General features: G+C 48.6%; 2 protein-coding genes across 18 annotated transcripts in view; one reads left to right on the top strand and one right to left on the bottom strand.

Moving 5' to 3' along the window:
• Positions 1-1,532: 1,532 nt before the first annotated feature.
• ANKS3 (ankyrin repeat and sterile alpha motif domain containing 3) lies at positions 1,533-18,030 on the bottom strand. 5 transcript variants are annotated; one of them, XM_040574235.1, is made up of 19 exons: positions 17,933-18,030; positions 17,578-17,649; positions 15,149-15,259; positions 14,836-15,011; positions 14,275-14,473; positions 13,936-14,057; positions 13,186-13,267; positions 12,379-12,514; positions 11,909-12,067; positions 10,655-10,780; positions 9,304-9,419; positions 8,284-8,451; positions 7,693-7,817; positions 7,284-7,425; positions 6,542-6,714; positions 5,250-5,335; positions 4,256-4,339; positions 3,654-3,748; positions 1,533-3,428 (listed from the first exon to the last, which is right to left on the bottom strand). In XM_040574235.1, exons 4-18 carry the CDS (start codon positions 15,003-15,005, stop codon positions 3,666-3,668), a joined length of 1,971 nt encoding a protein of 656 aa, XP_040430169.1. In that variant the 5' UTR covers positions 15,006-15,011; positions 15,149-15,259; positions 17,578-17,649; positions 17,933-18,030; the 3' UTR covers positions 1,533-3,428; positions 3,654-3,665. The 5 variants fall into 5 exon arrangements, 4 of the variants coding, with proteins under 4 accessions (XP_040430169.1, XP_040430171.1, XP_040430170.1 ...); XM_040574237.1 differs by having other exon boundaries at positions 17,586-17,649; positions 17,933-17,974; XM_040574236.1 differs by lacking the exon at positions 17,933-18,030 and having other exon boundaries at positions 17,586-17,874.
• Positions 18,031-18,408: 378 nt separating this feature from the next.
• The window catches only part of DNAAF8 (dynein axonemal assembly factor 8), a 104,878-nt gene continuing 100,289 nt past the window's right edge, over positions 18,409-22,997 (top strand). For 7 of the 13 annotated variants that reach the window (XM_040574218.1, XM_040574219.1, XM_040574227.1 and 4 more), the window contains exons 1-2: positions 18,411-20,043; positions 22,803-22,937. In XM_040574218.1, the coding sequence (XP_040430152.1) occupies positions 19,897-20,043; positions 22,803-22,937 (282 nt within the window). In that variant the 5' untranslated portion in view covers positions 18,411-19,896. Of the gene's footprint in view, positions 20,044-22,802; positions 22,938-22,997 lie in introns of all 13 variants that reach the window. The other 6 variants (XM_040574217.1, XR_005824515.1, XM_040574224.1 and 3 more) reach the window with 6 other exon arrangements.

Genomic DNA, 22,997 nt, shown 5'->3' with positions numbered 1-22,997 from the left:
AAGATAGCACCGTGTTCCCCACCCTGGGATTACATTACAGGGTGCACAAGGACAAAAACAGCAAAATAAGTCAACGTGGTGATAAATAATACAAACAGCTACCACAATTCCATGCCAGCTCTGGTACCAGGAGAGCCGAGTCACACGCAGAACAAGGAAGCAGGTAGTTTCTCCCGGCCAGGAGCTGGATTGCAGCCTGGATTCTTTGCCCTTCGCTGGGTGCTGCCAGTCCCAGCAGGGAATGGCCCCAGGAGCTGCTGCTGGGCCTGCAGAGACACACTGCCGGGGGAAGAGCTAGCCCTCCTCCTGAGATCAGCTAGTTGCCCCCCCCAAACACTGGCCCCTGGGTTCCCTGTACTCTTCTCCCAAGTGCTGCTGTGTGCAAGATGAAGCTGAGAAGAGACAAGTAGCAGTTTTCAACACCATGGACCTTAAAAAAGGCAGCATGAAAGGGAAGCTGGCGCCAGCTCTCTCCCAGCAGCTTCAGAACTGGGTATGGGACCAGCCCTGGTTGCACACTGTCCCACAGGCAGGCTGATGCAGGATACAGGGACCACAGGGATCCAAGTGTGAGCCTTCTCTGCTCCACTCCCACCAGTTCAGCCCACAGGTCAGCTTTGTTTGTGTTTCAACACAGCAGCTTTACTTCTTACCAGACAGAAGGTTTATGTTACAGCTGCTGAATGGTAGCTCCTCTTGCCCACCTGTCTCTAGTGACAGATCAGAGCTTGGCTGAGGGTTTGGCAGAGCACAGTCACACTGCCACAGCTCACAAGTCTCAGACCAGAGCTGGGCCCAAGATCAGCATTTCGTCTTAAGAACACCCCAGCACGCAACTCAACAAGGCCTAAACTCATTTCTGAGCTACTGCAGAGACCGCCACCTTTCTCAAGCAGCTAGGACCTTTTGGGTGTAAAAGTGGCAGTTCCCAGCTAGGAAGTAAAAAGGCTCACACTTACCTATGCACACTCCTCCTCCTCCGCAGCTCTGGTACTGCTGACTACACGAGTTCCCACACCACCTACCCAGCTAGCGCTGTCAGGGCATCACCTCCAACAGGGGCCAGACAGGGACTGGGAAGCCATGGACAAGGCAGCCCCAGAGCCCTGCAGCCACCTGGGGGAGAAAGCTAGAAACACTACGTATTCCTGATGGTCCTGAAATGAATCAGTCAGGTTATTCACAATTCTACACCAGCTCCCTCCCAAGAAGCCCACACACCAGACACCAGAAACAGGTTTTCAGTTTTTATTGTTTTAGCCAAGTCAACAAACGCTATTTAATTTGGACAGCTTGACTACGGGTAGCACCAGACTCCCTGCTGCCTGCACAGCCACCCTTTCAGCACTGAATACTGTTTCAAGTCACACATTCAAGGGATTGCTTCCTCAAGGGAACAGAGTTCTATAAAGCCCCTTCCCTGGCGTCCCCCTTGGGACACTCTAGCACCCTTCTGAGCCTTTACATCTGGGCTCCCAGAGAACCTTTTCTGTTGGGCTTTCTTCACACTGTAGGTGTGAAGTCTCCTGTCTACTCCTCCAGGCTGCGAGTCTCCAGCCTACCCCTGTTCCGTAGGGGGGAACGAAGGACAAGGCCCCAAATCCTGCTCCTAGCACATCCTCAATACTCTGAGCAGCTTTCAGGGATGCTGCCTCAGAATAGCTGCCTCTGCCACAACAATAGTGCTTCAGCATGAAAGCTCCTGCAGCCTCGTCCTACTGCCTGCAGCACTTGACACCTGCATACACCCATGTCATTCCCCAAACAAGGGGCACAACAGCAGCTTTTTCATTTCAAGAGTTAAACATGAATAGAAGGCAACGTTCCCCAGCTGAGCATGCTGTCAAGTGCACACAGGCTGCGGCAGTGCAGGTGTGCCAAGTGGTGTACATACCTGCCTCAGTGCCCCAGGACTGCCCCCCAAAGTGCAGGGACAATTCACTGGGACAGCCCAACTGGATGTCACCTTCACTAAATGCAGACTCATTTTCAAGCCTAAATAGCCCTGGGTAGTTGATCAGAAGGGGATAACTAGCTAAGGATGGAGCTGGGATGTTTTTTTTGCGTTTCAGCATTTGTGATTAAGGTTAAAAAAATAATCAGAAGGAACACAGTTTCTTCCCCTTCTCAGCAAAGAGAAGGGGACTTCTCCAGACTCATTAAGGCCATCGGTCAGACCACAGGTATTCCCTCCCCACCTCCCACTTGCCTTGGACTCAGCAATACGAAGGAACAGAGCTGCCGCACAGTGCTGGAAGCCATTTTATACGATGTAACTGTCACCAGAGCCCCTGTGGCTGTTTGCCCAGCCCCAAGAGACCGGGCAGTCCCCTTAGGAGGGGGCCTCTTCCTGCGCCATGCGGTTGCCCTTTGAAAACACCCCCAGTGCCAACACTGGAACGCCTCAGCAGCCCTATTTCCTAGCACTGAAGCCTGGAAACCAAAGGCAGGCAAAGCTGGGGACTAAAGCTTTGCACTGCAGCTACATCTGTAACTGGGATATGATTTTATTTTTATTTTTAAATCCACCTCCCGCGTGGGGACGGATCTATTCCTCTGTTCTTGTTCTGCCCGCCTTGGCACTCTGTTGTTTGCCAGAGGCAAAGGAGATCAAACAGTCTTGAGCTTTTCCTTCTCTCTCATGTCCTTCCAGGGGCACATCTGCCTTGCAACCACTACCAGAGTTGGGATCTTGGCACCGACAAACCTGACCACTGGAGTCTCTGCCACAAAGCATTTACCACAAAAAACAGTTATTTGGGAGTGAAAAACATGATCAAAAGCGACCCCGGAGGGTGGGCAAGAATCTGAATTGAACCAAGGCGGGCTGGCTAGGAGAGGTTTTGAAGTACAGATCTGAGACAGCAGTAGGGAAGTCATTCCAGCTACAGACTAGGGCTGCGTGAGCTTCTCTGGAGCTCACTGCAAAACACCACCACCTCTGCTCACTTTAGTCATCCACAACAAGCCTGCCCTCCTTATTGCCTCAGATACATTTTCTGTGTCAGCTCCTGAGCAACTACCAATCCATGTGTGTTGGAGGCCTTCAGGAGCGGATTCTGAAAAGGATAACTGATTGCTGTAGGTAGCTGTCAGCTTTCTAACACCACGCAGCTCTGAATGACAAAGGCTACAGGGAGTTTAAGGCAGATAAACCCTTTGGGCTCAGTGCTTGTCCTCTTAACTTAACCTTCCAGTACAGACAACATGTTCCTGGGAACCTAGACAACAGTCAGGCCCATACAGCTGCTGAGTCCTCGTCCTCTGCTGTCCCTCATTCTCCCAGGCACGTTCTCTGATGGCCAAGACCTTCTTCCACACGTCGGCCAGCTCTCAGCAGAGCTGCGGTGCTGCCAGCACAGTGCTCACGTTCACTCTCCCAGGCACACTCAGCTTCCGGGTGGAACAGTCACCCGACGTCAGTATTCCTGCAGCCACCAGGAAACACAGGACAGTTACCCTTCCAGGGGGCACAAAGACAGATTTTTCCAAACAGAAAGCCAGTCAAAGGGCACATAAGGACAGGAGTAATGCCTCGGGGGGATGCTATGAGCAAACACTGGGCACAAGCCACAGATGGCTGTTACTTGCTGCAAGGAATGATGCTCCCTCAATTCCACAGCCCTTTCTAGCTATCATTAGTTCCCACTCACCATCCTGCTTTGTTACGGCTCTAGCCAGCTCTGCCCGCCCTGCCCTGGGGCCTGGAGCCTTTGGAGGTTTTGAGTCACAGTCTGCAGAGCTTTACCTGAGGACAAACCAAAAGGAAAAATCATTGTCAGCAATAGGCCAGCGAGTGGTAAAGAGCAGGCTGCAGACTGCATTCAGCCACCATTATCCTGCCTCTATGCCATCTTCTTCCTTGCAACTTGCAGGACCCATGGAACAAAACCGTGCATATTGCTGGGACAAGTTCCTGTCTGCAGGGCACACGCTTTGGGAACCCCTTCACATGCAGCTCTGATCACTGAGCAGCAGGAGAGGACAGCAGCAAGGAAGACACAGGGGGCTATGGATCCCCTTCTCAGTCTGGACCTGTCAGCAGAGGCTAAGGCAGAGCCCAACGTCTGCAGTGAGAGTAAGTGCAAGAAAATGCCAGCAACAGCTTCATAGCTGGGAGACTTCCCTCAACGATGGGGGGATTGTTAGCTCCCTCCAACCCATACCACTGCCAAACCATCAAAAGCCTGCCCCGCCATGCCTCCCCTCCAGCACAACAGTCACTTCACATGACCGGAGTCCTCCCCCACCTTACCCATTTCTCCCACACACTTCTCTAGAACAGCTGACAGCTCGGGCAAGCTCAGAGACTTCAAGGAAAGTGGCCATCCTTCCCGCCCTGCAAGAAAGAAACCACACATTTGTCAATCTGCATGCTCTGCAACAGAACAGAGAGAAGGGCTTGGTGTTGCTGTGAGGTGTCTACACCCAAAGTGCTTCCAGTTGGGGGTTCTGAGTCACATGTGAAGGGAACTGGAACTGCCCATGGCAGAAACTGAGTTTTTTCCCCCCACCAATTATACCACTTGTGATCCCCGCCCCCCCCCCTCAGAAATACTGGCTTGGTCACACAGTAAGACAGATCTCAAAGATTAAGTGTAGCAGACTGAAATCATCATCTCTGATTACGTCACTTTTAAAACACAAGCAGTGAAGAGCACATCACGTAGGGCAGCATGGCCATTTGCTAGCTCCTTGTGATCAGGAGCTGGAGAGCCAACCCTACCCAGCCATGTACGGCCGTTTGCCTCACTACGTGAGCAGCACAATCCACCAGACTGGGTCACTGAACCACCACTGGTTCTGATTCAGACCTTGCTCTAGCGCACAGTGCAGTAACACACCTGAGGGGCCCACACTGCAGTGCAGGAAGGGGAAGCCACAGGATCTTTAAGCACGACTGCCACTGAGGGCCTGTGCTACAGCTCTACGTTTTTAGCCAGAAACACCTGCCAGACCCCAGGACTTCTGACTTGCTAAGGATCAAGAGCTTCAGAGAAACTCTGCTGCAGTGAAAGCCCAAACACCTTGGACACTTCAGATGCTTTCCCCAAGCAAGACTTTTTATACTAAGTGTAAGCATTTACCTGCTCATCTAGCATTCCAAATCACACCTAGCCTCTCCCTCTCAACAGAGAAAAGCAAGCACATGGCCTGCTCTAGGGTCTCCCACTGTTTGCCCACCCTCTGCTCCTGTTTCTTTGGGTCGATAAGCTCTTCCTTCCCCAGACATACTACTCAACTCTCACCGGTTCCCAGCTGCACCTTTGTGTCCAGTGCTCTGCCAGCTGCCTGCTCTTGGGTTAGCCGGGAGGACAGCTCTGCTTGACAGGATCTGCCAAACAAGACAAAGCCAGTCAGAAATGCACAGGGTGGTTTCTGGAACAGCATGCCGGTCTGTGCCCTCCTACATCCTGCAAGTACCTGCTTGGGATGCCGAGGGACCACATCTAACGCCCTGGGTTACAAACTGCTCCTTGTTCCTTCCCAGGAAGAGGAAGACGTGCCCCAGACAAAGCTCAGGGCGCTCTCCACTGTGCCCCATCTCCACAGCAATCTCTGCCCCTGTCCACAGAGGAGCTGCGGGGGGAGAAGAGAAGGAGGAGGTGGGGTGAGCAGGAGAAAGCCTAAGCCAGGGGCTGCATCTGGTTTATATGAGAATCAACCCCAGTCCAATGTTTCTAATGGGCAAATGAAGCTACCTCAGGACAGTCATCAGGGGCACGCATAAAGTTCTCTGGTTAACATCATCATGCTATCAGTTCAAACAGTGCAGCCTCAGCTCCTCAGTGGGAAGAGTGCTCTGGGAATATCACTCTGCTCTCCTTTGGAAGCCAATCCCTGGCTTGGGCGTGAGCTGAGCCTTCTCCCCTGTTAGGCTAGAAACTGTAGCAGTAGGACTACTGTCATCTTCAAGGACACGTCAGTCCTATCAACCGACAGATCAGGGCCCGTGACAGAACAGCGGCTCAGCTGGGGCACGGAGAAGAGTACCCCAAAGGCAAAGGACATAACAGCAGGTAGGGGAAGACGGAACTCAGACGCAGTGGTGGGCATGAACAGGGCAGGCTTTTCTCTGTTAGCAATCAGAGCTGCTAAAAAAGAGTATTCTTCACTAGCCAGGATTGGACACTGGAAGTCCTTTGATACTCTTTGGAAGTTAGAAACTCTTTCCTGCATTCATGCAGTCACCAAGCCACATGCCCCCTAGTACTTGGGTCTCATATAAGCACTTAGGCTTTTGGTTCCAAAGGAGCTGAGTCCCTTCATCTTTGAGTTGGAATAGGAGCACTCGGCACTGAAAAAAACAGCCCATTTATAACTCATGCATCTAATCAAGGCTTCGTATCTGCTCACATGGCCATGACTTTCCACTAGAGAAAGCCACAGAGGATCCAGAATGAGTTCAGATGCCTCATGAGCTGTCCTGCCTTACCCTATGTATCACCTGTAAGAGTGACAGTATGACCTCTGATCTCTGCATAGCCCAAATCCCCATTTTCCCCATTAGCTTCAGTGACATTTGCTGGGAAGAACTTACTTGATCTGATCCAGTAAGACCCCAGCATCCTTGGTGATGGCCTGAGCCTCTCTGAGCTGGCACTGGATGGCATTCCAGGTCTCATCCCGCTCCATCAAACAGCTCTCGGCCACCGCACGCAGCTTCTGCTCCTGGCACACCTGGCCCTTCATCACCTCCACCTCTTCACACCTCTACAGCAGAACAGAGCGCAGATGACTACACTGCAAGTACTGTACATCACTCCAAGTACTGTACATCACTCTCACACATGCCTGCTCTGACACGTTCCTGCTGTTTTAATGGGTTTGGCAGCCAGAGGGTCCCTGCAGGAACATGCCAAAACCAGCAGAAATGAAACTGCCCAAGATTTATACACTGAACAGAGATTCTATCCACACCAAGACCAGCCCCAAAGTTACAGTTTCCTCTCGTTCTCCTTTTCCAAAGACATTCAGAAGACCTAATTTCCTAAATCAGTAGAAGCCCGTTTGCAGATGGCTGCACAACTTCATGTGAAGTGACACTACCAAAAAAGGCAGGTAGTCAGTTCCCCTCACCCCCTCATTTTAGTTCTCAGGTGAATGCAGAGGGGAAAATTTGTATTTATGGGGTTAACCGATCTACTCAACGCCTAGTGTGTCCTCTGGAAGTTACGCCTGTTCCTTTACCCCAGTCCATTAGAGGCAGAACATAGAAACACGCTACCGGTCACTCATTAGACCATGATAAGCCACGGAGCAGCTCCTGGCAGACTTCTTACCTTGTGCAGCTGAATGGCCAGTTCCTGCATCTCAGCCTCCAGCCGATCTGCATAGGCCAGCTCCAGGGCATCACTGGGTGGCCGGGCATTGCTGTGCCATCGGGCAATAGCAGAAGTCATCTTCCTCTTGGGTCCAAACAGGCTGGTGGGAGAACGACAAACTGTCAGGGAGCAAACATAGCATTGTCTGTGCCCGTGCCCAACAGGATGCCTGCAGGACCTTTGCTACCTCCTGGTTCCTCCAAGGGCACCGTCCACAACAAATGCTTGTTGTGGCCAGGAACTAAGGGATATCAAAGTTGTGCGGGAGACTACCAAAACAGAGAAGCACTCACCAGCTAAGCTTTCTTTACCAGGTTGCATTTGTAGTTTTAAGGGAAGAGATAAGAACTACCTGACAGATACTCACGTGATGCCTATTTCCTTCAGGTCACTCTCTGTGAGGGTCAGGAAAATCCTGAGGTCAACATCTTGCTCCTCAAACACTTGCAGGTACTTCAGGCACCCAATCTGCTCAAGGAACGTTGCCAGGTCCTGCAGCCCATACAAAAACTATTTACGCTCTCACAAACAAAAGCATCACCTCTCTTCTTCACCATAAACATCTGCTTCCTCTCGTTATTGTTATGCCTTCCTGGGTTCCAGCAAGTCATGACTTGTCCTGGCCTGTGCACTGCAGCTACTACCTCTTGTAACAACTGCAGAAGAGACAGCTAACCCCCCACCATTTGCCCTAGTCCCCACCACAGCCCTGAAGGATCCGTAATATCCCTCCAAGCAACATCAACACCTAAACAAGCAGTTCTTTGTACAAGAAATTGCTCTTTCACAAGTATTTATATTTGGGCAGGGGGTGGGTATCACAGACATTTTGATGAAAGCTTTCCTTTTATCTGAGAAGGCCAAGAAAGCAGCTTGAACAATTTCAAAGAAACCTCCCAGGCTTGGTACAGTGATGTGGTCTGCATCACTTCAAAGATAGCTTTCTGTCCTCAGTTACCTGGGGTCCTGTATAGGCAGGGGGCTCTGGAAGCATGAGGTGCTGACTAGAGCCTCCAGCTTTCCCTGGGCAGTGGGTCCACTGGTTATCACTGTTGCTGTAGCGGTTCTTGACCTTAAAACTTTTGGCTTGTTTCCGACTTGGAGGACTGTTTGTGTGGTCAGAATCCTGAAAAAGGAAAGAACGCAACAGGGAATGTAAAGGTCAAGGACAGTCATGCAAAGGTGCCACGAGCACTATGTCTAACAAGTGCAGGCTCCAAGCCTAAAGCTCTAAATCCAGACAATGGTCTACAAATATAAGCAATAATCACTAGAAACCTTTTTAGAAAGGGCTGAGTCAAATCACTGTCAGGATAGCACCTTGTTATAGCACTGCTCTAGACTGGCCTGGAATTAACAGGCTCTTGCAATTCCAGCCTACGAAGTAACATGCGGGAGCAGAGAGCAGCACCAAATCCTCCCCAGACCAATACAACGCACTGAGTTCCCATTTGTGAGAAGCACCTCAAGAAACAGGATCTGTGTTCACAACCCTTCTACGTACCAGCCCAGAGCTGGCTCTGAAGCATGAGCTGTGACTTGAACCACCTCTTCCCTTTTCTGTATTTCAGGGTGACAATATAGCATTACTGTGCTTCTCTAAATCTTACAATATTGCCTATTACCTCACCACGCTAAAGGATCGACCCAGCTCTAGCAAGTGATGTCCTTTACGGATTGCTAGATAGATGGTGCTCAAGAAAGAGTTCAGAAGCAACAGAGAGAGCTTAAAAACCATTCACTCAACATCAAAAAAATCTACTTGAGTGAATATTCCGATAGCTGGCTACTAGCCAGAGACCAAACAAGCCGATGTGTAATCTTCAAATACAGAAACTTGGTTTTGCGTGCCTTCCTGTACCTTTTCTCACCCAGCCTGGTAGTGCAGCCTTCTGTGGAGGTAGAATCGTAGCAGGCTGTGGAAGGGTAACAGCACAGGCCAAACTGAAGGCAGAGAAAGAAAAAAGGACAACCTCACCTCATTGCTTTCCAAGGAGCCTTCACTGCTGACCCCCAGGGCTTTGGTCAGGCATTCACTACTGCTGCTGCTGCTCCTGATGGTTGCTAAGTTGTTGGTGAGGAAAACATTATCCTCTGGAAAGGAACAGGAAAGAAAATCTTGAGGTTGAGATTCATTACACTCAAGACTGTTTTTGCTGCACAACAATCAGGGAAGTCTCCTGGAAGGCATAAAGGAAGTCTTGTTCTGGGTTTCTCCTTCACTTGTAATACTCATGATTACAAGACAGTTCTGAGACAGACATGTCCCAAGTCTGATCCCACGCACTAGTCTTTCTCCTAGTCTGCTTAGTATCTCAGAGAGCCGGAAGGCCAAGTGTGTGTTTGTGTGTTTCTGTGAGGCTCTTGGTGACAGGGTGGACAAGTGAATTATTACCTACAATAAGCCCTCACTCCCATTACTGAAATCCAGGGAAAATCTCTTTGAGCAAGGCCAGCACAGTGCCACATTACCCTCCATTAGTTTAGGAACGCCCATAGATGCTTTCCTTGTGCTGCTTCACAGAATCATAGAACGGTCAAGGTTCATAGGGACCTCTGGAGGGTATCTTGTCACAAACCATGCTCAAGCTAGTCACCTAGAATCATGTAACGGCAACATCTCCAAGAAGGGAGTCTCCACCCATCTAGGCATCCTGTTCCAATGTTCAGTCACCTTCACAGTAAAAACTGTTTCTTTACGTTCAGAGGCAATCTCCTCCATTTCAGTTTGTGCCTGCCACCTCTTGTTCTGTCACTGAACACCACTGAGAAGAGCCTGGCTCCGTCTTCTTCACACCCTCCGTTCAGATATTTATACACACTGACATCCCCACAGAGCCTTCTCTCCTTTACACTAAACCACCTGGGCCCTCTCAGCCTTTCCTCAGAAGGGAGATACTTCAGCCGTCAACATATTAATGGCAATTTGCTGGACCTCTTTTACCAAGGGAATATCTTATTTGCTCCAGAATGCCGCCCTTCTGCCCCTCCAGGTTCTGGGATTTCTCAAGGTCAGCCCTACTACTGACAGTAGACAGAGGTGTCTTACTGACAGACAGTAAGACAGAGGTGAAGGCAGCATTCAGAATGGTCTTTCCTCTCCCTGCCCACTGGGGCATCTCACTCTCTGCTTGGAGGGTCAAGTACAACCTGGTTCTGGCCAGTGGTACAATACTACGACACTACAGATTCAGGTCAGAGGTGAAGATCCAGTGACCACAGTTGCCTAACAGCTAAGGAGATTGGAAAGTGAACACGGAAGCCAAGGGGCCAGTCCCACACCCAGGTGAGCTTTGCAAGTAGATTCTTTCTCCAACACAGTGATTTACCCCTGCTGCTGCTGCTCTCCACATCCTGCTCATTAATTGGAGAGGTAACATCCCGGTTCCGGATACCATCTGCTTCACAGCTGCCATCATCATTGAAGGTAACATAGCCCTGAGGAGGAACCTGCTCTGTGTGCACAAAAAAGGCAGAAGGAACATTGCAATTAGGATTCAAGTTACCAGGGAGGTTCCAGCAGAAAGAGCATTCATTCAGGGATTTCAAAATAACCAAGAGACTGTCACTTCAACTAGCAGAATCCATTTTAAAAAGCACAGGGGAGAAAGTGTGTATGTCTACAGTTTCCCTCACACAAACAAACAGACAGACTTTATTTAGATGATGGCATTGATGAAAAGTCAGAGGAAACAGCCTTATAGCAGAGCTGTACCTTACTTATGGAGCAGCTTTCAAGCATTTCCTCCCATCTCCACACTCACACTAAGTGGAAAAACATCTGCTTAAGACAGCAAAGTGCCAACTGTACTTCACCCCCCCAGCCAAGCACAATGTAAAACTAACCCTTCCGCATCTGTGTTAACATCCCACTATCATTTCAGAAGCTGATTATTGTGCTGATACAGTCACTGCCCATGGTGTAGCGTGCATCTGTGTTAAGAGAATGAACCAAGTTTTGAATATGCTTTTAAGCCCATATTGGCTATTTCAGAAAACTAGGTAATCAGCCTGAGGAATACCTATAGCTACAACACATGCATGAGAAGGCAAGTTCATACCACTGCATCCAGTGGTCAATGTCTGAACTGCCATGATCTTTCTCCTAGCCTTCTACAAAGGCCTTAAACTTTTTTTTTTGAAGCAGTACTTCAAACATCAAGGAAAACAAAGCTGACAGGTCCAGGTGTAGCAAATTTACTTTCATTATCAGTTATTTCCTGGATTGTGTGACCTCTTCCTTTGTCATCAGCTGAGAAGGGCTCTCAAGCCTTTGAGCCCACCTCAAAAGAGAAGCTGGACTGTTTTCAAGAGTGAGGGGGAACAGTAATTGAAGTAAGAGCAGTGTTTGTTCTACAGATAATTTTCCACTCGATATCCAGCTCTCACGAGTGCATTCAATAGACTTTGGTTTTAAACCAGAAGCTCTATAGCCTTGTATGAGGGAGTTAGTTCACTGTTTTCCTTTCTGTATAAGCCATGCATAGAAAAACCCAAATGAAAAGAGAATTGTTGGCACAGAAATAGCTGTAAAGCACCTGAGACCATGAAGGACTCGCAGTTAGGCTTCAAACTATTCTCACCATAGCGAGACTGCTTCTTTCCCCCGATTCCAACTGCTGTTATCTTAGCCAAAGCCTGGGGCCCATCATGGATGCTGGGACCCTTTGTCCTACGAACAGGTCTCTGTCTCTGGGGAGCAGAACACGACTCATCTGAAGAACTCAGCTCTTCATATTTTCCTGTAGTCCGAACAAAGACTGTTAGCAGCATGATAGTTCATGTACCTACTTATTTATTACTGGTCCTATAAAAGCAATGAAAAGAAAAAAGGAAGCGTTGAAAGAGAGGGTGAAAGTTTAACTAGGTCAGAAAAGAGCCAGCAGGCAAGAAAAAAAGTGTTGGATCTGTGCCTCTTACATCCTAAAAAAATACTGGAATTTCCAAGAGAGACCGGCTAATATTACCCCATATATGTAATTCCATACTTACAAGACATCAAGCACCTATCTTCATGTTCTACCTTAAGATGAAGGAACTAAAACCTGTTTACCTGGACCCCTGCAGAAGACCTTGGGTACCGGGGCTGCATGCAAGTCTATCAACCCCACAATCTTCGTATGTCCATACTTCATAGCCAGTGTCCGTGCCGTGGCTCCAGTGTTATCTCTGACATCTGCTTTCACTCCCTACAGAAAAGCAGGCATTTGAAGTGTTCATAGCAGATATGTATTACACAAAAAATATCTTCAAGGAAGCTAAAGAATTGTCTTCATTTCTCCAAGCCCATCAGAAATACAGGCTCACCTTTGATAGTTCAAGCTGCACTATGAATTCCTTGTTGCCTTTCTATCTGGTCTCCCCAATCCCCAAATGCCAAGGAGGCATATGGCTCTTGTGCATTGCCACTGGGAGCTACTTAGTTTTATCTGAAATGTTTTGCATTGCTGCCTCCTTCTGGAATTAAGCTGGACCAGCTGAGTGGGATATTAAAAACTTTAACATTGGCATTCATGTCTCTTGATAAGCTTTAGGACAGAGACTTAAGATGCCCAGTAGTCCAAGCACGCAAGCCTGTAAACTCAATGCAGATTACTGCATTAGCTGCTTCCTAATTCAGCCAATATTCAGTCACATCAGACTTTCTCCTCCTTGTGCAAGACTAGCAGTGCACTGAGTACTAGCCTTCAGAAAACAGCTATTTTTAGAACAGCCCTTGGAATTCATTACTTTAGATCAGAGTGACTGTCAGTGATTAAACAACACTTAGAACTGTTATGGCATTAGTCTTGTGGTTCTCCCTCTCTGAAGGCTCAAACCACAGATTTTGAGCTTTACAGAGAACTGTCCAGACACTTACATGATTGAGAAGGTATTGAACAATTATCTCATGGCCAGAAGCAGCTGCTTCCATCAGAGGTGTATATCCATACACAGGCTCCCTAGAAAGGGAACAAATACACATGGATTAGAATAATCAAAAACGCGTTGCATTCCTTGCCATATCATAATAGGACACTTCCAGCCTCCACCCTTAGCTGATCACAAACTATACAGTATATTGGCTATATATATACACGCTGCATTCTGGCCTATCTCAATAAAACAGATGCAGAAAGTGTTACTCTGCACAGCAACATGCTGCTCCTCCAGCTGCCTATCTGCCTTTCATTGGCGAAATCTGTTTTTCAGGAACTAGCAAAGCCAAGAACCTCTTGCTGTCCCTAGGCAATTCAATACACAAACATACAGGTGGTTCCTAAGTCACGGGACTTCACTGCACACTCCAAAAAGTAGAAACCAAACTTGAGTTCAGGAACAGTTGCACTTGTTTTCTTTTGGAGTTTATCCCATAATTAAGCCAGTAGTCAATCTAATTTCTCTTGTACTTGTTTAAATAAGCGATAGCAACATGGGCAGCCTCCACTGTTCTGTTTGCAAGTCACCTGTCCTTGTACTAGCTAACAGCGTACCATACTTCCTAAAGCGCAGGATAGAAGATAAATGCAGGCATCTTCTTCCTGTCTGTGTTTGAGTGCATTCATACATCAACTGTTGCTTTCCTATCTGAAATGAGAGATCTTTTGAGAAGTGATAGATTCCTCCTTACTTGCAGTTGGCGTTTGCCCCGTTGTCGAGTAAGAACTTGACCATCTGCTGATGTCCAGCACTGGTGCAGTGAAATAAGGCAGTCCAGCCATGAATATCTTTCATCTCCAGCTCTGCGCCTTGCTTCAAGAGAACAGAGAATGTTCTTTACTGCATCCCCTCTGCTGGGTCTCTTAGCCACTGCCCCTCTGTGGTGTGATACCAAGAAAGTTTAAATCCCTGTCAGGAGGCTGGACTCAACAGAACAAATTGCAAACTTCGGTCACAACTGATGGAGAATCCTATTCTGTGCATTTAAACCATGCAGTGTGGCTTTACCTATTTATTACAGGATACACACCTGGAGGAGGAAGTAAGCAACACTTTCATTTCCACAGCTGGAGGCCAGCATGAGCGGTGTCTGTCCTTCTGGTGTTGGGATGTTCACATTCACTCCTGCTTCCAGCAGCAGGTGCACAATGGTGTCATGGCCAATATAGGAAGCATACATCAGTGGAGTCCAGCCACCACAGTTCCTCTTATTCAAATCCAGATCTCCACTAAATAACAGAAAATAATTCAGCTGAACTACTGGCCTGGAGATATAGCTCACAGCAGATTCCAGCAGTCTCTGCTACCACCACCATATGCAAAGAATGCTGAAAAAAAAAACACAATAGAATCTAGCACTGAAGCCTGCATGGGAATTCCTACCAGCTCTAGAACAACATCCACCAAATCACCGAAGAGATCATTTTTAACCAGCAGGATTGCCCCCTGTAACTTTGTGCCTAAGAACACATCAGGAGTTCCATGGTGTGCCCTTCTTGCCATGTTAGGCGGACCTGTACAGCAGCCAGAGGAAAAAAAAAGTTAAGTCACTAAGTACAAGAGAGCTGTGCCCTCTCCAGCCCCTCCTTACCGCTGGATACACTCCTGCACCACTTCATACTGGCCGATGGAGGAGGCCGTGTGCAAGTCCAGAGGAACATCCAGTTCTTCCCGACAAATCATCTGCCCGACCCCATGCCACATGGAGAGACTGCGGCTCAGCAGCTCCGACTCGCTGGCTTCATCACTCAGCTCCGACATCCCGCTCTGAGCAACCAAAGCAAAGCAGAACTCTGAGCTGGCTGATCTCTGTCCTGCACCGAGTACTGCCTCACCGGGGAGCTCTGAAGCTCCAAGGCTTGGAGGCAAGGTCACCTCAGAGGCACAGAGTTTCAAACTCCTACCTTTACTTTGATGGCCTTCTTAGCCTGCTGTAGCCTGAAGCAATAAGACTTGCCAAGGAGTTTCCGCTGGCAGTTCTTTCTTGCTGCAGGAGACTCTGGGATTTGAATACACTAGGAAAATAAAAGCCAATAATGCTAAGAACATCTTTCAAATCTCATTTTAAGACTTCAGAAGCACCGGCTTTATTTCCTCCCCTTCTGATCAAAACATGCCTAAGGCACCTTTGGATAGCTTCATCAAGAGAAGACTTTAAACTTCTACTTAAGTGCTGATAGCATGCTTAGTGCTAAACAAAAGGATGTAATTCTTGGTCTGCATGTCTTATAATTCAGAGAGAATTAAAAATTGATGTGTCGGGAGAAGCACCAGAAACATGTCTTGCACCACAGGATGGCCCTGCCTAAACTAGAATTTGGTCATTAATACTGACAAGTGCACACTGCTCTCAAAAGTAGTTAAGATCACCTGAGTGAGGTGCGCACTTCATCATGTCATCAGGTTATAAGGAGATTGTTTCCACTGTTTCAGCACTTCAGCAGCAGCCTAGTCCTATTGCTGTGAATCTTGGAAATAGCTGAAACGCTCTGAACAGCCGCGCACCTGCCCATTTGTTATCTGGCTGTACCCACCACTCTGCAGACAGTAACTTAATTACAAAGCTAGCACAGTTTCAGGACTGTCTGAAAGGTTTATTTTCCATCCCTAGCCTTGGGGAGCAATTGCAAATTAATCATTTTAACTACTCACAGGAGAGCGTTCTCATTTGGTGCTTCATAAAAAGCTCTTCAACACAGCTGCATCTATCAGCTGTGGTCTTCAGCTGCGGTTTCAGGCTACATCTGGGTCAACCCAATGGGAAGTGCTTTCCCATCCCTCTAGTCTTACTGCCTCCCATACAGCACTTCGAGGGTTTGCCAGATCCCACCACGTACTACGTTGGGCAGCTGAGCTAACCAAGAAGCACTCTCTCCTTCTTGAAAGCTTCTTGCCAGTTTAACTCCTCAGACTAATTCATTTGGGGGTCACGCAAGTGCCACACTTGGCAACAACGAAGGAGAGACAGAATGTGCTTTTCAGCAGCAGTTAGTCTTTATGTTGCCTCAGATGTAACATTAGAAAACATAAATATACTTGCATAAATATGCAAGAAGAGGAGTCCTCTTCCCGCAAGCACCAGCCCTTTTTCTTACAAGATAAGGGAATCAACTTTAACTCCTACCTCTTTTCTCCCCCAGTGGGTATTTCTCCCATAGCTTGCTTCCCCCTCTGCCTTCTTTAACTTGCTAGGACCACAGAAGCACCATCCATTCTACCTAATCAGCATGCGTTGGTAATGTGTGATTCCCTTCTCAAGACATCACCTGTTTCACCTGATAATAGCAATTTCTATTACACTGGCAATGCAGGGGCCTCGTGCAGGAACGCACAGGTGAACACAAGTGAAAGACCAGAAACACCCTGACCACCTCACAATCAAAACATAAATATATAAGTGGATAGGTGAAACGTAAGCAGGAAAAGTAGTAGTGTTTCTCACCGCAACAAACTAAAGCTTCCACTGGAAGGCAAAAAGGCATGTTTGCAGTCAGTTAAGAGGTAAAGTCCATGACAGTTTGTACGTGCACATTCAGATGAAAACAGAGCTCGCTGCTCTCTCTGCAGACCTCCTTTTTAATTGGGTACATTTACCGTGAAACCCAGATGTTTAGCCTTTACCAGAACCTGCCCCACATCAGTTACAAGTTACAAACACACCTTCAGCAAGTTGTCAGAGCAGTTTTGACACAACTGAAAGGTTAACTTAACACTTGACTCCAGAATATTCAAGACTCCCAACCTCACTGCTACCACCCTGACTCTGCTCTAACTACCTACATCTTGAGAGTTTAAAAAAGGCAAAAGTTTCACCCCAGACTAAACTAGAACATGATATCAGCTGTGAACACACCTAAGAAAATACAGAGAACAGCTGAACAAAATACAGAGGAGAAGAGTGAAAGTGATCAGAGCCCTAAAGACTAAAAAGAGCAAACTGACTAAATTGGGTTATCCAGACTAAAGAGAAGGAGCCAGGAGGAGATGCGTGATGGCCTTCAAGTGCGCGAATGGTTGCTGCAAAGAGAAAGAGGACAGTAATAACCCGTTCCTTGGGGCTACAGTGGATATGACAAGATGTAACGGAGTTAAGTTGTAGCATGCAAGATTTTGGCGAAAGACCGCAGAAATCCTTGCGTAAGTCAAAAAAAAAGTACGCTAGGATGGATTAGCGGCGGAGATGTGCTCATTAGCAATAAGCTAGACAAACACCCCGAGAACATTTGCAGACTGCTCTTGCTTTGGGGCAAAGCGATTAACTCGGCACTCACTAGAAGCCCTCCTCAGCCCCCCGAGGCTGCCTTATTATTACTCCTCATCCGCCGCCACCTACCTGCTTACCAAGATCAGCACTCCCCGGAGACGCCGAGCAGCGAGCGGGCTGTCCCGCGCTCAGAGCTCGTTGCTTGAGCAGGTGAGAAAACCAGAACGCAGGAAAAGAGATATAAGTTAGTAAAGTTATTCTGAAAATGGCCACCGCCCGGCAAAGGGTCCGGCCCCGCCGCCCCCGGTCCCCTCGGCCAGGCCCCGCGCGGGGCGGCCCAGGCCTGCCCCCACCGGCGGGGGAAGCGGCCCGGGCGGCTGCCGCGGGGCCCGGCCAGACTCCGGGCGGCCGCAGCCGGAGAAGCCCCCGCTGAGGGGCCGAGCCCCGGCCGAGCACCCCCTGCCCCAGCCCCGCCGCCCCCCACCTGCCGCCCGGTGAGGCTCCGCTCCCGGAAGCCAGCACCGAGGCTGCCGGGAAGCAGCGTCCCGTAGCGCCTGGGGACTACAAAGCCCAAGAGCCCCCGCGGCGGCAGAGCCAAGCCCCGCCCCCCTTGCGGGAAAGAGCCAATAGGTGGCGGCGCCCTCCAGGGGGCGGCGCGCCGAGCGCCAATGGGGCTCGAGCCCCGCGGAAGGGCGGGCGGTTCGGCAGGCGTTGCGGCGCGGGCGGCGGCGAGGCAGGCGCGGGGGTGACGCGGCGGTGACGGGGACCCCGGGGCCTCGCGCCCGCCTCCCCCTGCCCCACGAGCGACGCCCCCCGCGCCTCTCCCCCTGCCGGGACCCCCGGGTCGAGGCCGGTGGCGGGGAAGGGCGGCCGGGCCGCTGCCGGGAGGGGAGGGGCCGCGCGGGCGCCGTGGGGCGCGTTGCCATGGCGACGGGCGGGCGGGGGCGGGGTTGCGCGGGCGTCGCCGCCCCGGCGCCATCTTGGCCGCTGGGGTCCGTGCCCGCCCGGCTTTCTCCCGGTCCCCCCTGGAGTGTGTGGAAGCGCCGCGGGCAGGGATCGGCTCGGGCCGGTTCTCCATCGGGCCCCGTGCCCACGAGTGCCGCCCCGCCTCGCGTTTCCAGCCGCCGACTGCGGTCGCGCCCCGAACGGCGGGCGGCCGAGGCGGGCGTGACAGAAAATGTCGGCTGTGGTGGCGCGGGGAGCTCGGGGGTGCCTCCTCAGGTGGCCGAGGCTCTGCAGGAGGCACAAGTTGTGTTAGGTCTGGCCACGGCTGTTCTACGCCTACAGCAGGGCTTGTGCCCCGGGAGGACGCAGTATGCGGCAACTGAGAAGCCGGGTCCAGAGCCCTTAAGTTTGGGAAAGCCGCCTTCTGTCAGCAGGGAGCCGCAGCGGGCAGTTTGGTTTTAGCCCCGTCCTCTTAGCGAGCTCCTGCTCGCTGTCAGAACGCGGTACTCCAGCCTTGGTGACTTCTCTCACAGTACATAAATCAGATCCAAGCGTAGGCTTACGAACACTGGAGCCGCTGTATGTGAGCAGCACATAAAATAGTTGCAATGGCCTTTCTTGAGCTGTAAACTTGCCAGGGCACAAGATGGGTTTCAGGTAATGTTCAGAGGAATTGTCAGTCCATGCCAATGCAAATATCAGTCGAATCCTCTGGACAGTTCTCTGCTGAGCAACATACAGTCACAGACCTCTTAACCTTTCTCGCCAAACAGTACTGATTTATTCCTGCTTTTGATTCCCCAGGAAGCCGTGCAATTTTGGCATAAAAACTTAAAAAGCAAAGGTTTTCCATGAGGATTAATTATTCAACTTGCTAGCACAGCAATAGTCCCTACTGTGTTGTCTCAATTCCTCTTGTACATCAAGGAAAACACAAGGAAGGAGTCTGCTTTAAAAATCCTGTAAGAGGTCAAAATCCAAGAGCGTGCCTGTTCTCAACTATTTTTGTACAAATGCAGTGACAAAAAGCAAGCGTAAATCATTTTATCTATTGTTTGATCAGTGAGGAGGGGAACATGAGGAGAAACAGGAAAAAGGAGTAAAGACCAGCTGAGAGCAGAGGTGTCAGTCTTGTCTTCCCTCTCAATACAGGCAGTGAGAACAGGCTTTCCTAAGAACACAATGACAAGCCAGTCCAGCTAACGATCCTGGAAATTCTTTATAAATGAGGGGCTAAAATGGTCGTGGCGAGGCCCCAGTTATGCATGTGTATGGGGAGTGGGGCAGAAAGCTCTGAGCCCAGTGAGCTCAGGTGGGAAGGAGCGACTCCAAGAACGCAGATCTTGATGTTCACTGCTGACCGTGAAAACCCTGGGAGCGCTGAGAATTATGCCGACCCTGAACGCACACGCTTTGTTCTTGCTCTGTTCTGATGTTCCCTTGCTTTCTTTCCTGAGGTGTACTTAAGTTCATCTTTCATTTGATTGAAGGGAAGCTGTTCTAATGGCCTCAGAAGGGCAAGGCGAGGATACAGAGCATCCACCTGAGCCTCCTACAGTCCCTGCTCAGAGTAACAGAGCCTTTCAGTGGGGAGCTATACTTGCTGCAGTGAAAGATCAGCTCCCATCTCTGGACTCTGACACTTCCACAGTAAGCACTGGAACCTGCCTATCTTTCTCACTGTCTGTTAGAAAAAAATCTCAAAATCAAGGTCATCTTTGCCAGCCATTTTTTAATAGCTAGTATGTTATCCTTGATGGTGTACGGGTTCATTCTGAGTATCGTTACAGTGTGCATTAACCCACAGCGTTACCTCTAATTGTCGGTGTAATTGCTATCTCATCTCACTGTGTTCTTTGGAACCTCAAAGTGGGACTGATTTCTCCAGATGCTCATATTGCTAGGTTGGGAAGAGGTGGGTAGTGGACACCTTGCAGAATGACCGCACATTTCTGCTTAGTTTGTTCAGTCAAAAATACAAGAGGAAAGAATCATACAACTGATCCGAGATGAAATGCTAAGGTTTTATCCTTGAGAGTATTGTGCTCCTCATTCTAATAATGTACTGGCCAGACAGTAGGCCCATACAGAAAGTTTTTCTATGTATGAGGATCACAGGAAAGTCATACTCCTGAAGCCTTTGTGGTCCACTGGAAGAAGCATTTGTCCGATATTTGATTCCTGGATTCTACTTTTTTCCTTGCCTGTAATTCTCACAAAGCCACGTTGATTTCTGTTCTTCAGTTCTACCTGCAAAGAAGCATAATGCCACTACTGTTTTGACGTAAAGCATGAGATTCATAGATATTGTGCAGTATTCTTCACCGTTACATGTTTATTACTTGCTGGGTCTTAATGTCTGGGACAGGCTGCCTATGGGCAGCTTAAGATCGCAGTTCACAGGACAGCCTGGTGGAAACAGAAGTGCCTGCCTCTCTAGTTCAAGATGCTGGTTCTGGCATTGACTTTTCTGAAGTGATAGTGTGTCTCAAGACTTGATTATTAGTGGCCTTTTGTCCAAATCAAAATATTTTGTTAATCGTCAAGCAGGTAACTTTGAAAAAATGGTTTTGAACTCTTCAGGAAATTTATTTAGGAATTTTATTCCAACTTAGCATGCCCCTTAATGACACAAAGGGAGTCTTGTGAGCTGTGAAGGAGTCAGAAGTGCCTTCATGGGCTATTTATTGCCAGTTAATAATGGGTCATGAGAAGCAGTGTGATGTAGTGGATAAAGAGTAGATATAGGTTCCGTGACCTGTTTTCTGCACCTGGCTCTATCAGGAACATATATGTTGGACAAGTTATATGGCCTTACTGTTTCCCAGTTCCTCCCTACCTATATCCTGGGTTAGTTATTTAAAGCAACTGTTGCATTTTCAGATGTGTCTATGCAGTACAGATTAGACATCAACACTCAGGAATGATTTCTAGTCATTCTTGTTCTATAAGTGTGCAATAACGTTATGGCAGATACCTTTGTATTTTTGTGCCAAATACCAGTCTATAACTCTAAATCACGTTGACCATTTTTTTACTCATAAAAAATCTCCAAATTCTTTGTTTCTATCACATGTGGAACAAATTTCCTGCTGAAGGAACTGCTGCAGTCTGTTTGGCATTTACATGCTACCCTTAATTTACATTCAAAGGATCTGCTTGTATAATCCCTCTCCTGCTTAATGTAAACCAGTAGCCTGCTGAGCCTGTGGTTTCCCTCCTGCACCTTTGCCCGAGTGGTTTCCACTTGCGGGAAGATGCATTTGTGTGTCTGAGATCTGTAACCTCAACAGGCTGTGCTCCTGCATCGCAAGTGGCACTGACAAATAGCGTTTTATGCCCTGAAGTACTTTCATTACCTTCGTATGCATTTTATTAAGGGGAAAGAAGTTACGTTGCACTTTCGTCTATGTTAGGAAAAATTAATTATGCCAAAGAAAGTTCTCTAAAATGTGACTTACTGAAAATAGACACTTGCAAAACAATGAGACAAGCAGGAAGCCAGGGTCTTAACTGCAGGGAAGCTGCTTATTCTCTCTTTGTTGTCTGTGCGTAAGAATTCATGTCAAACATGCATCTCATGTTCAGAAAAGAGATTTTCAAAACTATTCAAACTCTGTCCCACCAAGTATAGGTAGTGATTTGCATTCTGAACAGTGAATGGCAGAGCCTTGAGTGCAATAATAAGCCTTTATGGCCCTGACCAGCCTCACCTGGAGCTTCCACCCACACCCACTGGCCCAGCAGCTCTATTTAAACTCAGCCCTGGGCCTTTGCTTTTAGTCTGGGCTCTGTTAGAAGAGTGTTGGTCTTCAGCTACAGTTCTACCTTGATCCAAGATTTGACTTGTGAATTGATTTCTTTACTTGGCCTGAGGCATTCAGCCTTACTGCAGCATGACCTTATAGCATGGGTTCTTGGCTCCACATGGCTGCTGCTTCTAGCTCTAGCCTGTCTTGCTTACTCCTCTTAGGTACTGTGGTTCTGACTCCTAGCCGGTGAGGTACTTATATTTCTGGCTTATCCTCCTTTAGGGAGTAGCTCTGCCCTTGCTGCTTCCTAAGGGGTAAATAAGGCAGTATAAAGAATCGTTTAGGATCTTCAGGGCTTGCACACCGCTTTAATTACTTTGCTAAGGGGAGTATTAGTTATCACACTCTGTGGCAATTCAATGTTTTATCTGTTTTTTTTGTTTGTTTGTTTTTATTTTTACTACTGTAGCTTGCTCAAATGTTAGTCTATTGTAAGACAGTCTAGGTTGCTGAGTGTCAGGCTGTCTAATAGAGATGTGGTTGAGGAGAAATTGGTGGTTTCTGAACTTCAGTCAGGTGGTGACAACATAGAATTTGTGACCACAAAAAAAGCATTTAAGTGAAGTTTAATTTTTTATTTAACTTCTCTGTTGACAGTCTGGTTGCGAGAGTGATGAGGAGCTTTTTATCTTCCATCGAGAGCATCCCAACTTAATTCCTGACCTGTCAGAAGAATTGCTGGAGTTCTCCCTGGAAGACTCTGACACACAGGTTGTTGGCTGTTGTGAGCAGGCTGAATGACTGTAACCTCCTCTTCTGCTCGTCTCCAGTGTAGACAGCTGCTGTTACCTG

This window comes from Cygnus olor, chromosome 15 (genome assembly GCF_009769625.2).
Source record: "Cygnus olor isolate bCygOlo1 chromosome 15, bCygOlo1.pri.v2, whole genome shotgun sequence".
Classification (NCBI taxonomy): domain Eukaryota; kingdom Metazoa; phylum Chordata; class Aves; order Anseriformes; family Anatidae; genus Cygnus; species Cygnus olor.
This window is presented reverse-complemented; position numbering and strand designations above follow the sequence as displayed.

Bases quoted from the DNA above. Each gene is read 5' to 3' on its own strand.
- ANKS3 (XM_040574235.1), bottom strand. From the start codon at position 15,005: ATGTCGGAGCTGAGTGATGAAGCCAGCGAGTCGGAGCTGCTGAGCCGC. The intron at 14,058-14,274 runs GTGTGTATCCTG...GTTCTCTTGAAG, and splicing joins TTGCTTACTTCCTCCTCCAG to CAAGGCGCAGAGCTGGAGAT. The intron at 7,426-7,692 runs GTGAGTATCTGT...TTCTCCCACCAG, and splicing joins CTGAAGGAAATAGGCATCAC to CCTGTTTGGACCCAAGAGGA.